The 17,877-nt window shown below is 42.7% G+C and overlaps 1 protein-coding gene across 1 annotated transcript in view; it reads left to right on the top strand.

Annotated features, from left to right (window-relative positions):
* ITIH2 (inter-alpha-trypsin inhibitor heavy chain 2) overlaps positions 1-17,877 on the top strand; it is a 34,970-nt gene that overhangs the window by 1,703 nt on the left and 15,390 nt on the right. Inside the window, exons 3-12 of the mRNA XM_037065969.1 lie at positions 1,989-2,021; positions 3,400-3,569; positions 6,141-6,245; positions 9,267-9,429; positions 10,943-11,050; positions 11,763-11,891; positions 13,314-13,430; positions 14,947-15,115; positions 15,720-15,845; positions 17,304-17,485. Of these exons, the coding sequence (XP_036921864.1) occupies positions 1,989-2,021; positions 3,400-3,569; positions 6,141-6,245; positions 9,267-9,429; positions 10,943-11,050; positions 11,763-11,891; positions 13,314-13,430; positions 14,947-15,115; positions 15,720-15,845; positions 17,304-17,485 (1,302 nt within the window). The remainder of the gene's footprint in view (positions 1-1,988; positions 2,022-3,399; positions 3,570-6,140; positions 6,246-9,266; positions 9,430-10,942; positions 11,051-11,762; positions 11,892-13,313; positions 13,431-14,946; positions 15,116-15,719; positions 15,846-17,303; positions 17,486-17,877) is intronic.

Here is a 17,877-nt window from a genome sequence, read left to right as displayed (position 1 = left end):
TGTTCAGCTTAGTCCCTTAAGGGATGCATACTTAGGTGTTTTCTTCACATTTGACGATTATGGGATAACTTTACTGCCTGGTGAGGAAGAACTCCCTCTTAGGAGGGTTTTACCACTGCAGCTACACGTTCTCTTTCTTCTGGTCACTTCTCTCTCGGGTGCTGAGAGAGCATGGGAGTGACTCAGAGACCTCGCCACACTGAGGGCTGCCCCTGGAGGCCACCAGCAGCAGCGGAGACAAAGTCCCCTCATTCATGGGGATGAGTTCTCCAGGAAGCCAGGAAGGGGTTGGCTTCTCCAACCAGTATCCTGAGAAAAGAGGTATTTGTGGAAGTGACCCTAGGCTAACTGATGGCTTATTTTGTGTGGGTGTGAATTTTTGACTTTCTAGAAGTCCAGGTTTTTTACAATGTATTTTTTAAAGATTTTATTTGTTTATCTTTAGAGGGGAAGGGAAAGAGAGAAGGAGAGAAGTATCACTGTGTGGTTGCCTCTCATGAGTCCCCTGCTGGGAACTGGCCTGCAACCCAGGCATGTGCCCTGACTGGGAATCGAACTGCGATCGTGTGGTTCACAGGCCCGCGCTCAATCCACTGAGCTATGCCGGCCAGGGCTTACAATGTATTTTTTGTTGTTGTTTATTTATTTTTAGACAGGGGAAGAGAAGGACAAAGAGAGGGAGAGAAACATCAATGTGTGGTTGCCTCTCACATACCCACAACTGGGAGGACCTTAGAAGTCCAGGTTTTTGTAGACCAATAATATTAAAATCCAATAGGCAAACCCTTATGTCAAGGTCTTCATCTACCCACAAGAAAGAAAACTTAGCCATTGAGAATTGCACTCACAACATCTAAAATTGGGCAACTCTTGACCTTAGTATGTCATATAATACCCCTTAAGACCTCAGTTGACTCCAAATCAGGAAAGCTAAGGCTACATCTGACTTATTATTTTAAAATCCATCAGACATTAAATGTGTATCTGTCACTCTAAAGCCATTCAGCTTTCCACGCCTACAAGACAATCTTGCCTGTGAATAATTCCCTGTCAGAGTTGTTAGATTATAGAATTTTCCACATGGCAGTCACCATGCTTAGCTCCACCAAGGAGGAAACACATAAAGATCCCTACTCTCGTGCAGCTTAATCTAATGGGGAAGATGGACATGTATCCCAGCTGTCTCACACTGCAGAAACGCTATGCTGCTATAAAGTGCTTAGTAAAGGAAGCTTACCTAGCCTGGGAGTGATGGGGGGTCAGAGAGAACGTCCCTGAGAAACTTCTGCTTGAGCTGAGATCTGAAGGATGACTAGGAATTAGTGATATTGAGGTAGGGAACAGAGATGACCTGGAAAATGGAGTATTGCAGAGAGTTGGGATGGCGTGTCCAGAGCCCCATGGTAGAAAGGAGCACCCAAACAACCATCCAATGCAATAAAAAATCAACCAGACAAATAGGATAAAGGTGATATATGCTACTTGGCATGAGTTGGGTGGAATATTTTCATTTATTTTTTTAAGATTTCATTTATTTATTTTTAGAGAGAGGGGAAGGGAGGGAGAAAGAGAGGGAAAGAAAAATCAATGTGTGGTTGCCTCTTGCACGCCCCCTACTGGGGACCTGGCCCACAATCCAGGCATGTGCCCTGACTGGGAATCGAACCAGGGACCCTTTGGTTCCCAGGCCCACGCTCAATTCACTGAGCCACACCAGCCAGGGCTCAAATATTTTCATTAAAAAACATTTGTTTTAGCATTATATAAAAACTGATGTGCATGCAATGCAAAAGGGGCTGGGAGATTTTTTTCACAGAAACACATCAGTGGGAAATAGTATTTTAGAATGTTTGATATTTATATCTGGGCTCCAATGAATGAATTACAGCTCAGTATTCAAGAAACTGTTACTGGGAGAAAGCAGTTTTTACCCTCAAGGTAATCAGTAACACACTTTTAAAGAATGATTATCTAACTTCCTTTCACAGAGAAGTGCTTCTGGAGAATCTGGAGAAGCCATGGTAAGTTTGCTTGGATTTTGTTAAAAATTGATGTCTGAACGATTTTTCTGTTACCTATTACCTAAAAACCAGTACTATTGCCTCCTTTGTCTCCATCACTGAGAGCATTTACCTGACTTTCGAAATGCCCCCTTGCCCAATTCTGTTTGGAAGTGTATCTCAAACTCAGCGTGAAAGAGAACCATGAGCATGCAGCCAGGAGAGATGGCACCAAGAGCTGAAAATGCCCTTTCTCTTTATTCGCTCAATTTTCACCAACAAAAATTTCATCCAAGCATTCCAACTTAACAGTTTTGATTTAAACACGACATCTCACAGCTTTAGAGGAAAAAGAACTCTTAAACATGAAATGACCCAACTCCCCAAGATTTTCAAAGCCATGCTTCTTATGGCGAGGAAACGTCAAAAGGAAGTGGTTTGTGTTGGCTTCCTGCTCTGAACTGACAGAAATGGTGAGAAGCACAGGTTTAAGGGGTAGGAAGGACAAATAATTTAGTCTGGGTTTTATCTTAGCTGGAGGTGAGATGTGTATTGCATCAGAAGGTTTCATCAGGAATGAGAAAGTCTGGGGGATGACACCTGGTATTGAAATAAGCAAATCCTGTTAAAGAAAAAAAAGCAAAATCTACTGGGGCTACCTAATTTCCACAGTCCTGAAGCAGCTTGCAGTTCTCGGGCAGCACCTCCAAGATGTGTGTTTGTAATCCCTTGCCTCTGATCATACTCATTCTTTTTTAACATTGGGGCTGGTTTAAATGAGTAGGGAAAACTGGCAAAGAAGATTCAGAATGCCAGACCAGTAATTGCATCAAAATGATACTCTGTCTGTTGCTCACACCCCTCAGTGTTGTCACATTTTGTTTTAATGTGGGGAAGGATAAGAAGACTGGGGGAAGATAAAACTGCAATGGATAAAATCAAAGACAGTAGATAGCAGTATGGGGACCACGTGTGTCTTCCACCACACTGTACTCCTGGCTGCACTCCAATCTGGAGGTGCAACCAAGGTCCCCTTCCAGCATTTCAATCCTGTATCCTTTTTCTCATACAACCCTGCATTTGAAGTTATTTCCTGGACTTTCTCAATCCAATTTTGCTTCCCTCAACCATTTTATACTTGTGTTCTAAGTTTAAAAATCATTTTTTACAGACTTATAGAGCTGAAAGGCATCTCAGGATAGCTCGAAATAAAGGCAGACTTCTCCCTGGGTGGTGTTTCAAGCTAGGCTGATGCTGTATAATGCCTGAGCTATACTCGTATGCTTTACAATGCCTTGGGCTTATTCACAATAAAATGTATTGCTCTTAACATCAGATGTATAGTGAAGTTCTGTGTAATTTTTCTCTGAGTACAGTTACACTTTCTTGCCGATTACAGGAAGATGTTGATCAAATAACTCTTTATAGCTACAAAGTCCAGTCCACTGTCACTTCCCGCACGGCCAACACCATGATCCAGACCAAAGTGGTGAACAACTCCCCACAGCCTCAGAATGTTGTGTTCGACGTGCAGATCCCCAAGGGGGCCTTCATTTCCAACTTCTCCATGTGAGTCCTTCTCCATAACCAGGAACTGGTCTGCTCTCCTCACAGAGTCGTCCTTAGAACTGGCCTCACTGGCCATCACTCCAGTGGTGCTCATTCTCAGGGCTTTGGGCCCACGGGAGGTCAAGGGTCATTGTGAAGTGACCCTTGGGTCTCACTACTTTGTTTCTGTTCCAAATATCATAATGTGTGAAAGATTCACTTTTCTTTTCTAATAAATTTAAAGTAAACTTAAGCTATCTCCATAGTAACAAGCTCCTGCTTACACTTTAATGTACTTTCTTGGAGAGAGAGAAATATGAGTTGCCCTGGCTTCCAGAAAACCATGTACAAGTGTGTGCAGAGTAGTTTAGTATCATCTGTCATATGATTCTCCATGTGAAAAAAAAAGAACTACTGATTAAATCCAGTTCCCTGTCCAGTGATTGACGTATTCTATTATAGCACTGACAAGTGGGTTAACCAGGCTTGACTTGATTGCCTCCTTAATGATAAACTCACTATTTTCCATGGCAATCCACTAAATGTTGATAGGTCTGTTAGAAGTATTTCTTATTCTTAATTGAAGCCTGTTCCATTTTCTACCCAGTGAATACACCGTTATTTTGATCTCCCTCAACACAGAGCTGAATGTATAAGACCAGTGAAGATAGCTGCTTATATAACCACAATTTAATAGGAGTTGTGCAGATCTCCATATCCAAAATATTTCTTCTGCCTTTTTATGAAGCTTCCAAACTTTCTACCATTAGAAATTATTTCCTTTTGTCTTAAATGCTTTTTGGTCTTAGAACGTTAGTATGATTTGATAGAAATAGAGCCAACCTGGCCACATGAGGTCCAGTTCTAACTCAGTCTCTGACCAGCTGCATGACCTTGAACAAGACACTTGTCTACTTAGCTCTGACTTCTCTCCTCTAAAAAGGCAAACCTAGATGTGTGCCTCAATAAGCATGCTATTGGCATTTGGGAAGGGAAAATTTTTAGTAAAACTCTCCCTTACACTGCAGAATTTCTGGCGTTCTTGCTGCCCTCCCACCAAGCCGTAGTACTCTGAGTCATCAGAACAACCAAAAACTTTGCCACATAATTTGAAGTTCCTTTTGGGGGAAAGACACTGCCCATTTGAGTGCCATAAGCTTCCTTTCATTTCTAAAATTCTGTAATTCAACTGCTCTGATGAGTCATTTCTTGGTATGGTTTGGATCACAGCCAGCTGAAATTCAGAGGAGGCGAGATGGACCGGCAAAGAGAGGGCAGAGGCCCCCAAGGGAGACGCTATTGGGGTAAACACAGACTTTGCAAAGGGGTCTGTGTTTCATTCCTCCAGCTGTCTTTACTTTCTGCTACCCTTATAGGAGAGCAAAATGCCCCTAAGCTGTGGCAGATTCTTAACTCATAGAAGATTGATCTTATAAACCAAATGTAAGCCAGATAATATGACTTATCTCTTACCTCTCCTAAGCACATTTGTGATTCAAAAAGGATACTTAAAGCAACCTAAGTGCCCACCAATAGGTGATCGGATAAGAAAAAGATGTGATACATATATACAGGGTGCAGCACAAATAATGCCCCCTTTTTATTACAAAATCTGTTATTACAAAATCATAAGCATGTAATTCTGTAACATAATAATATCACGCTCAAGCACACCACATGACATTTTAGAATAAATGTTGAAATTAATACCATAAATTATTACACCTGTATTATTACCCTGCCAACCACACTCAAGCAGGCGTTACTTCTCCCAGACTCTGTATAATGCACTATTACTCAGCTGTAAAAAAGAATGAAACCTTACCTTTTGTGACAACATGGATGGATCTAGAGAGACTTATGCTAAGTGAAATAAGTCAGACAGAGTAAGACAAATGCCATATAATTTCACTTATATGTGGGATCTAAAGAACAAAATAAGTAAGCACACAAAATTGAACCAGACTCACAGATGCAGAGAAAAAACTGATGATGCCAGAGTGAAGAGGGGTTGACAAACTGTTTGCAAAGGTGAAGGAATTAAGAAATACAAGTGGTCAATTACAAAATAGCCACAGAGATGTAAAGTACAGCATAGGAAATACAGTCAGTGATATTGTAATATCAATGTATGGGGCCAGGCAGGTACTAGACTTATAGGGAAATCACTCTGTAAATTACATAAATGTTTAGTCACTATTCTGTACACCTGCAACTATTATAAAATAATATTGACTCTCAACCATAATTTAAAAAATAGAAGTTTTTAAAAACAGACAGCCAAAGAAAACAATGCTTAATCTGAAGGGTCAAATTTGAAAATGAGGAAACTTTTTAAACACAAACAGCAGTAGCGAGGGAAAGCCTTTAGGATGAGAGTCTGCACGTCCCTCGTAAATCACACTCAGATAAGGGGACTCCTGTGTGTGAAATGTGCAAATACCTTTCTCCTCTTTTCCTCCAGGTGCAAAAGGATCAGTGTCCCCGTTCAGTAAATCCATCTGGTTGGCACATTTGCTTGGTTTTTGTTTATTTGCTATTTTTGTTTGCTTTACCATTCAGACCAACTGGTACCTCCCTGTCATTTTCTAGGAGCGTAGATGGCACCACATTCACTAGTTCCATTAAGGAGAAAACTGTGGCCCGGGCTCTCTACTCGCAGGCGAGAGCAAAAGGCAAAAGCACTGGATTGGTGAGGTAAGGGCTGGACAGCAGGCTGGGGCCCTCCCAACTGCTGTCCCCACGCCCCCTTCCTCAAGAGCACAACAGGCCCAGAAAGGCACACAGCCTTGTGGTCAGGTGGTTGAGTTGGGTGGTCCAATTTCTATTCCCTAGGGCTTCTCTGCAACAACTGAGCTTCTTTACATAGCTTGCAGTTCTGCAGTGAATGTTGATTTGCTCAAGTCAACTACAGAAATATTGGTGATCTGGTGACAACACTCAGCACAGAGAGCTGACCCAATCGATGCAGTTTGAACTGCATGGGTCCCCTTATGTGTGGCTTTGTTTCAGTGGATGCAGCCGGCCCTTCGCATCCCCAGATTCAACCAATCTCCGGTGAAAACAGTATTTTTGCATTCCCCACCGCAGATCCCTCATCCAAGATCACAAATACTGTATTTCTTGCATAGTTGGTTGAATCCGCAGATGTGAAACCGGTGGAGTAGGAATGGGGGCCTGTAGGGCCAGAAGTTCCAAGGGAATTTCTGCTGCGCTGTGGCCTGCGTTGTTTGAGGGTCAGCTGTACACCGAAAGAAAGATCTGGAATTTGTTTTAATGATTTATTCTGCCTGTTTTTATCAGGTAAGCCCTTCTCAGTATCAGCTACTTAGCTTGGGTTATGTTTATTTTGTTCTCCTTGTACTCTTTTTAAAAATTTTTTTAATTTTAATTGTTGTTCAAGTACAGTTTTCTGTCTTTTACTCCCATCCCAGCCCACCCACCCAGCTCTCCCCGACTCCCTCCCACTTCCACTCCCACTAGTTTTTGTCCATGTGTCTTTTATACTTGTTCCTGTAAACTCTTCCCCCTTTCCCCTGAAATTCCCTCCGTACACTGTCAGCCTGTTCTCTAGTTCAGTGTCTTTGATTATGTTTAAGACACTGGGAATGCCAAATCATCTGAAAGCCTCTTGGGAGCAAGAAACTTCAAAGGAATTTTCAACCAATCACTTCTCACACTGCGTATATCCTGCCATCCTTTTTTTCTTTATCTCCTCTTCCTCTTCTACACCCCCCAATTCACTTTTACTTGAAACTCTTTCCATTTCACCCGTGCCTTCATTCATTCAGCGAAAATTCACTGAGCTCTGCACCTGGCTGACAGCAACACCACAGCAAACACTGCCGGCTGGGGCAGGAGACAGCCAAGGAATCTGTAATATAGGGGTGGCTATAATATATATACATGGCAATATATATAATTATGTATTATTACATACAGTATATGAGTGGAGCCTCAAAAGCTCAGAATTTATTTATAAAAGATTGTGCATTTATTCTTAAACGTTTAAACTTCAGTCACCTTCAAAGTACTCTCCATTTGATGCAGTACAGCTGTCAAGACATTTTTTCCTCTGCTCAAAACAGGTTTTGAACTCATCAATTTTAATGCCTTTTAGTCCTTCTGCTGTTTTTTGTTTCAACTTTTCCACATCAGCAGAATGTTTCCCTTTGAGGACTTTTTTCTTCGGGAAACAAACAAACAGAAATTGCTTGGGGCAACATCCAGGGAATAGAGAGGGTGGGGCATGGGGGTCATGCCATTTGGGGTCAAAAACTGCTAAACACTTAGCTCAGTGTGGACAGGTGCGCTGATAAATCACTCATCATGAAATGGGCAAACACATTGAAAGAGTCTTTTTTAAAAAAGTTTGCTGAAGCCAAACACAGCCTCTCACAACAACTTCTGTTGGTACACTGATACAGAGGGACTCCTAGAACACTCACCCAGAAGCAGAAGCCTGTCCTACAAGCCCCCCACCCCCGCTCCAGAAGATAATTTTAGTTTTGGGGGGTCCCCCCTCATATAATGCAGTGAGTACTAATGTAGAGAGTGTACAAACCCCTACGGGGGTTCAAGTGCACAATTCTGTCTGGGAGTCCAGAAGAGTCATCACAGAGGACCTGATGTTTAACTGAGCGCAAGTAGATTGTAAAAATGTATCCAGATGGAGGAAGGAGAGAAAAAGTTCCAAGCAGAGGGAACAAACACCTCCAATATTGACCCGGGTTAAGAGGTTCTTTTATCTTTAGGGTATCATGTAGCCATCTTTACCCATCCCTTTGACCACATTGTCCACTCATCAGTTATGTATTCCTTCTACAAATATGTGTTAGTAACAGAAGCTCTTCTAGGTACTGCAGATACAACAGAGACCACAGAGCTCACATTCTAGCCCCACCCCCGCTGAGAAGACCACTCATCGCCACTGCACTTCTAAGGTGTGCACCATCCATGCTCGTCTTTTTCCTCAGGGACCTGATACCCCAGGGCAACTTCCCTGCAGTACTTGCCCAATGCCCAATGGGCTCATTATCACAGTCTCATCCTGCTTATTTGGTTATTTAATTTTTAAAAATATTCATTGTGTATCCCAATGCTCAAATTGCCCTCATTGATGATTTCTCTTTAAAACTATAAACACTTCAAGATCAGTGGTGGTATTAAACTTAATATATACATGACTAAATGAAGGCTTATCCTGGAAATACATATTCAAGGTGATGAAATAATAGACCTCTTCTCTCGAGAGACTTTCAGAAATATGAAGAGTTCCTAGACGGAGTCTACAGTGCAGCAGAGGAAATGGGCGCTGCCCACGGAGTTATCTAAACTTTGGTGGGAGTCTCAGCGCCACAGCCAGGTAGCTGTGTGGTCTTGAGCAGGATAAACGAGGGTACGGATACCCATCTTGCTGAGCCACTTTGCAAGCTCTGATGACAAATGTCAAGTTTCTGGCACATAATAGGAATCAGTAATTGGTCGTTTTTGCAAAAGTCCTTCAAACCTGTAAGAGGTTCCAGGAGAAGAAGATCAGGTCGGAGAAGAGACTAAAAGATTCATGGAATTAAATTTATAGGGAGGTTTTGGTGCTCATTTTCATGCACAGCTGGGCAGGTGTGACTGCTCAAGAAGGCCTAGCTGCCCTCGCCTAGATTCTGGGTCGTATGCTTGGTTGTGCATGTGCTAACTTCCACTGGGGGCTCACCTCTGTAGGAGCAATGTTCTTGATATGGAGAACTTCAAAACCGAAGTGAACGTCCTCCCTGGAGCAAAGGTGCAGTTTGAACTCCATTACCAGGAAGTGAAGTGGAGGAAGCTGGGGTCCTATGAACACAGGATTCATCTGCAGCCAGGACGTCTGGCCAAACACTTAGAGGTAAGCATGCATTTTCAGGGGGCGCAGGGACACTATCCTCTTATGGTTCTGTCGTTCACCACTCTTTGGGGTGTGGGGTGCTACTACACTCTGCTAGACAGGGGTAGGGCAAAGGTTATAGGTCTGCAGTCCACCAGGCCACTGCCTTACTGATTTCAGTGCCAGCTCAGCTTCTTATTAGCTATGCCAGTTTCCTAGCACTGCTGTAACAAAGGACCATGAACTGGGGGCTTTAAACAACCGAAATTTATGTTCTCGCAGTTCAGGAGAAGTCTGAAATAATCAAACTGTTGGTCGGGCTGCCCTCCTAGAGGCTCCAGGGGAGAGCCTATGCTGTGCTTCTTCTCGTGTCTGGAGCTTCTGGCATCGCTTGACTTCTAGCCTCACGGCCACCTTCGCCCCAGTCTCAGCCTCAGGGATCACCCCACCTCCTCTGGGTGTCCCAAGTCCCCTTCTGCCCTTTCTCTTATAAAAACAGTTGTCATTGGATTTAGGACCCACTGGATAGTACAGGACGATTTCATCTCAAGATTCTTAATACACTTGCGAAGACGTTTTTCCAAACGAGGTAATGTTCACAGGTTCCAGGGGCTTCTTGTAGATAGTTCTTTTGGGTTACTGTCATTCAACCCACTACACCAGCCTTCTGACACAGCACAAATTATTCTGAGTGTCCATGTTTTCACATGTAAAAAAGGCATCATCACATGTTTTGTCACGCGGCTAAAATACCATGTGAGTACAGCAATGTCAACTGAAAAGCTGGAGCTGACTGAAGCGCTTGAAAGTCAAGAAGCCAGGAATGAAGCATTAAGAGCTCGGGCCCTGGGTCCGCAGCATGGCTCGTCCACTTACTAGCTGGTCCCTTTGAATCTCTGTTTTTTCACTTGTCAAATGAGAAATAAAAAACAAGAACAATAACATATAATAATAATATTGGTGAGAGTTAAATGAGTTTCCCTATGTAAGCTGCTCAGCATAGCACTTAAATTATACATAGAGAAATGGCAGCTATGACTGACCATACTTTTGCCAAAGGTCACCAAGAGGGATTCCCTCCCATTAGCTCTGTTCAAAACAAGAAGACAGAAAAATAAATAAAAAGACCCAAAATGTGGGGAAAATAGTCTTTTATTGGCAGATCTACAAAGTAAATGCAGGACCATTTAACAGTGGCTTTCTCCTTTTTTGTGTGTGTGCTAACAACAAGAATGCTCTTAAATGGAATGAAATAGAATAGAATAGAATAGAATAGAATAAATTAATCCTAGAGAAATGAAGCAATAGAAGGTGAGTACTGAGTTGCCAAAAGATCTTCAGCCTCCGTGGTGAAATGCACCACATCCCAGGGAACTTAAAGAACTTGCAGAAGTGATCATGGAACCATGCTGGGCCACCTTTGAGAAAACTTAAAGAAGAGCAAACCAGCAGAGGGCTTAGCAATTGTACTTCTTGCACAAAAAGACTTGAAAGATATTTTGATGCCTTGAGTAATTTTCCTTGTCACCTCCAGGTGGATGTGTGGATTATTGAACCCCAGGGATTGAAATTTCTTCATGTTCCAGACACATCTGATGGCCATTTCGATGGTGTTCCAGTAATATCTAAAGGACGCCAGAAGGTAGTCACATCACTGTGTGTGGCAGAGAGTCTGAGTGGCCATGGGTTTGCTCTCCTCCTGTCTCCTGGGGAATAGAAAAGTGGTCACGTGCTGAGCCGAGGGAACTATATGCAGGAGCAGTGATCCCTGAGCCAAGTCTAGGGTCTTCCACAGGATACACAAAGCAAAACTCCCAATTGTGTCATCAGATTTTGACCAGTGACTGTCCCTTTTGGAGCTTCATTTCTCCCAAGCCAGCTGCTTGACCAGTAACTAAAAGACAGCTTTCACATAACATATGGTGGATTTACATTAATCAAAACAAGAGATATTCAGCTTGATTCTTTCTGCCTTAACACCGATAATAACCAACTCAAGAGGAGTCAAACTCCTCCAACTCTGGAGGAGTCATTATTCCTCCAATAATTACCTTTCATAACTAGATCTGCTAGCCATTTCTTCCATGGGGGAATAGAGGACTTCTCTGAATCTCTTCAGAAAGGCCTGAAACCTGGCCAAAAGCCCCAGAGTCTGCCAAATATTCCCCTCATGTACCTTGGCACTGTCCCTTTCAATAGCATCTGTACCAGTGATGCTCCCTGGGTGCAGAATGGCCATTGGGCCACTGGGCCATACCTCTTTTCCTGTGGACATGAGAAGGTGCAAGTGTCAACCCTTCACCCACAGAGGAAAGGAGACAGGGACTGGTCTCTGACAACTTTGTTCTTTCCAGGCCCATGTGTCCTTCAAGCCCACAGTAGCACAACAAAGAAAATGCTCCAACTGCTCTGAGACTGCGGTGGATGGAGAGCTGGTGGTACTGTATGATGTGAACAGAGAGGAGAGCGCCGGGAAGCTTGAGGTGGGTGAAAACAGACTCTAGGACGGCCACCTCACTGAGGCCAGAGAAGTATCTCTTGCGGAACAAACTCCCTGGCCTCTGGGTAGTTGTCAGCTGCCAAGGCAAGTGTCAAGTCTGCAAAGAAGGGACTGAAATCATATTTCCATATTGCTAAACATATCTTTTCACATCAAGAAAACTGAATAAAGGGTCGAGTCACATGTCCTTGTCCTAGAAAGGTGATTCTAGGCCTTACATGAAGAATAAAAGAAAATAATAAAATGGGAATTTTGCATAACCTTTCAAGGCCCTTTGCAACTAGACTATTAAAGAAAGTGGTCTTGGGGCTAGATGGAAGGCACGACCAATGCCTAGAGAAAGATCGCAGCCAGGGGTGAATTCCAGGATCAGTGTTCATTTTGAGATTTCCTGGAAAGTGTCCTTTCCTTTTTGTCACATCTTAAATGTGTGTCTGTATTTCTTTTGTGCTAAAATAGAGCCCTTAGAGGGTACCCAGAGGCCTGTGCTTCTCTCCAGGAACAGGGAGATAGAAAGTACCCACAGCTACATACCCTACATGGGAACCCTAGGACACGTTTGTAGAAGCAGCCAGAGAGCAGTAGAAAGAGAATGAGGGGAGCTGATCATTACAGCCTGCAGCAGGCAACGAGGAGGAGGATCGAGCAGCCAGCTGGAATGGCCTCCCTTTCACCTCAAGAACAATCTGAACTCTCTGGGGTGCCCATAAAGGTCCTTTATGATCTGCCCTGTGGACTCTCCACCCTGATTCCCCAGATGCTTGAATTCTGTGGCCTCATTGTACCGAACAACTTACAGAGCCCCAGGCCTGCCTCATTCACTTGCAGCATCACAGCACTGTCTGAAACTCTCTGCCCTAACCTGCCCATGCCCAACCTGGCCCAGACCCCGTGCTGGCAGGCTAACTCCAAATTCATACTCAAGTCCAGAGTAGATGCCATTTCCTTGGGAAAGACTCCCCTTTCTAAATTGGATGCTACTCCACTGGGCGTTCTTGGAGCCTTTATATCACTGATTGCACCACTTAACACTGAGCTATAAACTGCCTCATTACTTGTCTGGATCCTCCACTGGCCCATGAGCTCAGGAGGACAGGGGCTACGCCTGATTCACCATTGGCTAGCAGAGTGCCTGAAGCAGAGGCTGTCGGTAAAACAGGGAGGACTGGAGGACAGTGGCGAGGACAAGAGAGAAGTGAAACACCCTGGGGAGGGCTGGGACCTTCACAGGAAAGGAAGAAGGGAGAGACTGATGGATGCCAAGCTGCCACATCTGTTCTTCTTTATGACTGTCATTATCTCCTGCTCACCATGACTCACCTCTCCTCTGAGTCCCCAGACCCCCATTTTCTTACATTCCAAACATTGGTAATGGTTTGGTCCACAAATATGTTCTGTTTTTTAGGTATTTAATGGATATTTTGTCCACTTTTTTGCTCCTGAAAACATGGATCCAATTCCCAAAAACATCCTCTTTGTCATTGATGTCAGTGGCTCAATGTGGGGAGTAAAAATGAAACAAGTAAGTACCCCTTGTTGTCATGGTATGTGGGACTCCCTACCTTCTTTGATTCCTTCTCAATGGAGTGACCATTCTAAGCATCGTACCCCCAGGGCTTGCCTTAGACAGCTCAGAGCTGCTGTGACTAAGTGCCACAGACTGGATGGCTTAGAAGTAACAGAAATTTAACTCAAAATTCACCTTTGTGAAAAATTTTATCTCAGTGTAAACTCTTCTCATCCTGATCATGCTTCTGCTTAATAGTCTTTTGGTTTTTCTGCATAATGTTTTACCTTAATATCTTGCCATTTTCACAAATAACTTTGAAAGCATATAAGTGTATCTTTTCTAATTGTACTGCAATTCTTTGAGGGAGGCCACTGTGTCTCCTGTCTTCTTGTGTGAAGCTCAGTATAGCCTATGTCGCATTAAATTATTATAGACACCATTCTAAAGGATAACAAGGAAATCTCTTACTTTATTCATCAATCCATTCATCTAACCATTCATCTGAACAACCTACTGTCTATTTATCCATTCACTCATTCATTATTCGCCAACCATTTCTGACCATCCAAGTGTTCACTACTCTTCTAACATCCAAAAAAAGGGGAAATACATGGCCCCTGCCCACTGTGCTCATACTCAAGTCTAGGTTTCTCAGCAATGGCATTACTGACACTTCGGATGTGAGAATCCTTTGCTGGTAGGGGCCACTCTGTACACTGTAGGATGTTTAGCAGCACCCAGGGCCTCTACCCAGTAATTGCCACCCCTCAGTTATGACAGTTAAAAATGTCTTCCGACATTGCCAAATGCCCCCAATGGGCAAAGTACCCTCAGCTGAGAACCACTGCCTTAGTACAACAGTTTATCTATTGCTTCATTGCTTTATCCATTCATTTAACAAACATTTATTAAGCACCCACTATGTGTCAGGTACTTAATTCATCAATAACAGAATCAACCAAAACCTTTATTTTTAATTATCCCTGCCCCGATGGAGCTTACAGAGCTTACATTTGGAGGGAGGAGGAGAGAGAATAAAGAATAAACATAATAAGTAAATTTAAAAGTATCTTCAATGGTCGAAAATCTTTAAAAAAAAAGAAAGGAAAAAGGTGAGTGTATTAGGAATCAGGAATCCCATTTGCAGGGAGGTATTGGTGGTGATGAGCAGACGTAGTCTAAGAGAGTGGGTAAGAGGATAGACTTGGGAAATAAATTTGATTTGGAGGCCCCTCTAAGGGCGAGCCTGAAGTTTGTGATCCTTAACTTAGAGTAAGACTAGTCAGAGTGGTTGTGCATAACCAATAAGTCAGTAAAAGTTTTAAGTCTCAAAATGCAGACAATCCATGTTCAGAATAAGTGGGGAGTAGGTCTGTGTTGATGGAGGTGGATTTAAGAGGTTTTCTGTAAGAATTATAGCTTGAATCAGTACTTGAGGGATTACTAGAGTGAAGTCTTCATCTTCCTCCTTTCTTCTCAGGCTCAGACCTTATTTAATGAGACTCTTCTCCTTTGTCTTTTAAAACAGACAGTGGAAGCAATGAAAACCATTCTGGATGACCTGAGAACTGACGACCAATTCTCTGTGGTTGATTTCAACCACAACGTGCGAACCTGGAGAAACGATTTAGTCCCAGCTACTAAAACACAGATTGAAGATGCCAAGAGGTATATTGAGAAAATCCAGCCCAATGGAGGTGAGTAGGTTTCGCCTAAAGCCCAGTGAGAAACTTCCATAAGGTTTAATCTTGATTCACTGAAGAAATATTATTTCCGACCACAGTGCTCTTTGTCCCATTTGCAGTGGTCCATCTTAAATAATATTTATTAATAAATGATGAATACTAAGTTCACTGCAAAGGTACAAGACACAACCCATCCCATACAGGTTTTTAATTATTTCTACCTTGCTCAGAAAAGTGTCAGTAAAATAACACTCCCCTTCTCATTACTTGCATAGCGTAAAATGTAACTGTCTACAGAGCAGTGTCCCAGTCTGTCAGAAAGTCTGGTCCAGGCACCTTCAACCTGGTGTTCAACCAAGTGACAGACTGTGCTTTGAAAGGGCTAACTCATCCCTAAGGCAGTAGTTTACTACAAAGAAAATATTTTACTCCACTGGAGATCTGGACCAGCCGGGCAAAACTGATGTCGCTTAGAAAGCCATCAAAAGATTTGGGTATCCAATAAATTATTCTTGAGTAATCACCAGATTGATGAACCTGAACTCAAGATGTGATTGTTTCTGTGCAAAGAAAGAGCATATAACAGAATGAGCATGTTATATTGTTACTTTATCAGGCACAAATATCAACGAGGCACTCCTGCGGGCCATCTTTATCTTGAATGAAGCCAATAACCTGGGAATGTTGGACCCCAACTCAGTCTCTCTGATCATTTTGGTTTCTGATGGTGACCCAACAGTAGGCAAGTAGCACTTCAACTTTCTACTACAGATATTTTTACTATTGTTTCTTGGGAACACGATTCACTTACGATGGGAAATCTAATGGCATTAACCTGAGCGTCTAAACCATTTTAAACCGATGCTTCCTAAAATAAAGACTTCTTTAGACCCTGAAACATTCATCCTGCTTAAATCGGTGCCCAGATATGTTTTCAGTGATGCCCTTGAATGCCTGGTGTCATGTCTACAATGCGGGGAAACTTTAATTTGAACTGTAATCATATGCTATGATGATTGCTAGTACGTACTAGTGAAATGCATCTATTTCTTCAACTTAAAGTGTGTGAGGTGGTGAATGGAAGGGAAGTGTGTGTGATGGGCATTGGTCCCAGATCTCCAGCTGTGCCTCTGGAGTCCTCAGTAATGTACCTTTATTGTCCTCCATACTCACCCCCACCCTGCCCGGTTCCTCACTGCAACCAGAGAATCTACTGTCTCTCCTACAGCCTATATGTTAAGTATTTTTCTTATCCACAAAATAGCTCAACCTCTGCCTGCTTCGATCATGTACTATTATTTTTACTTGTTTCGTTTGTCTCTTTACACTGACGAATATAAGGAAGATGGAGTGCTAGGTTGTGCTGCTGTCTGTCAGGTGGATGAGGACTGTGGCTAACCCGTGCCAGACAGCTCCGTGGGAGGAAAACCAGTGACGCGGGCATGACGGTGGCACCCGAGGTTTAGAAAGACAGAGAATGACCATTTTGTTAGGGGGGAAACTAGAATGGCAGTTGTTATGGATTTGTTGCAGATTCCGTGGGGTTTTTCTCCCTTGGATCAGATTACTTAAAAAATCCAGTTTTAAAATAAAATCATAAGGAAGAAAAGGAAACATAGTCTGTTCCTTACTGCTGTCCCAACTACCCAGTTCCTGTCCCCAGAGGCAGTCACTTGCTACCAGTTTCTTGTGTATCTTTCCAGAGATATTCTATGCATGACTGCATACTATATATACATACATCCACACATACATGTGAATATATACATACATACATACATACACATAGGCATGCATATATATAAATACATTCTACATATACCAATTACTACATTGTTTTCCCTTTTAAAAATGTGTCTCTGAGGTTATTCAAAGTAAATACATACAGTTGCTTTGTTCTTTTTAATAACTGTATAGTATTTCTCAAATTGAATGGACCATAATTCAACCAGTCTCCCCCATTGCTGTACATTTGTTTCTAATATGTATCTGTTTCTGATTATGTTACTATGTACTATTGCCCATACTTCATTTCAACATGTATGAGTACACCCGTAAGAAAATTCCTAGTAATTGAGTCACTGGATCAAAGAGTGAGTTTTTGATTTTGACAAATGTTACTAAACTGCTCTGCATGGATTTCCCCAAAACTATAACGTTGCCTCCTCCTTTCTTTCCTTTCTGTCGCCATCAATTTTAGGTGAACTGAAGTTGTCAAAAATTCAGAAAAATGTGAAGCAGAACATACAGGACAACATCTCCTTGTTCAGTTTGGGGATAGGATTTGACGTGGACTACGATTTTCTAAAGAGACTCTCTAATGACAACCGTGGGATCGCTCAAAGGATTTATGGGAACCAGGACACCTCTTTCCAGCTCAAGGTAACTTTTTTTTTGTTCTTTTTTGTCCTCACTCAAAAATCTTTCAACCAGCACTATCTGATACCTAAAAGTCGATGGCCAAATTTAAATGAGGATTGCCATTCTTTCAGCCGAATTTGGTTGCAAGAATAAAGAGTTCGTTGTTTTCTCATGCCCTGCACCCTGCGTATGCACAGCTGCATCAGCCGTGACATGAGAAAAGGTCAAGGGACAGTGCTCCCCGACTCCCTGAACAAGTTTTCCGAGCCACCGCCAGAGCAGTGTGGCCCTGCAGTCCTGCCGAACATGTGGTCCTCCTGACCAGCATGGCCATGTTTTTCCTTTAACGTACATTGGATCTTGCATTTTAACTTTTTGTAAGGCAACACAGATCAAGATGTAAGTTTCCTTAA

Source organism: Sturnira hondurensis, unplaced genomic scaffold (assembly GCF_014824575.4).
Source record: "Sturnira hondurensis isolate 20B ecotype Veracruz unplaced genomic scaffold, ASM1482457v3 Scaffold0016284, whole genome shotgun sequence".
Taxonomy (NCBI): Eukaryota; Metazoa; Chordata; class Mammalia; order Chiroptera; family Phyllostomidae; genus Sturnira; species Sturnira hondurensis.
This window is presented reverse-complemented; position numbering and strand designations above follow the sequence as displayed.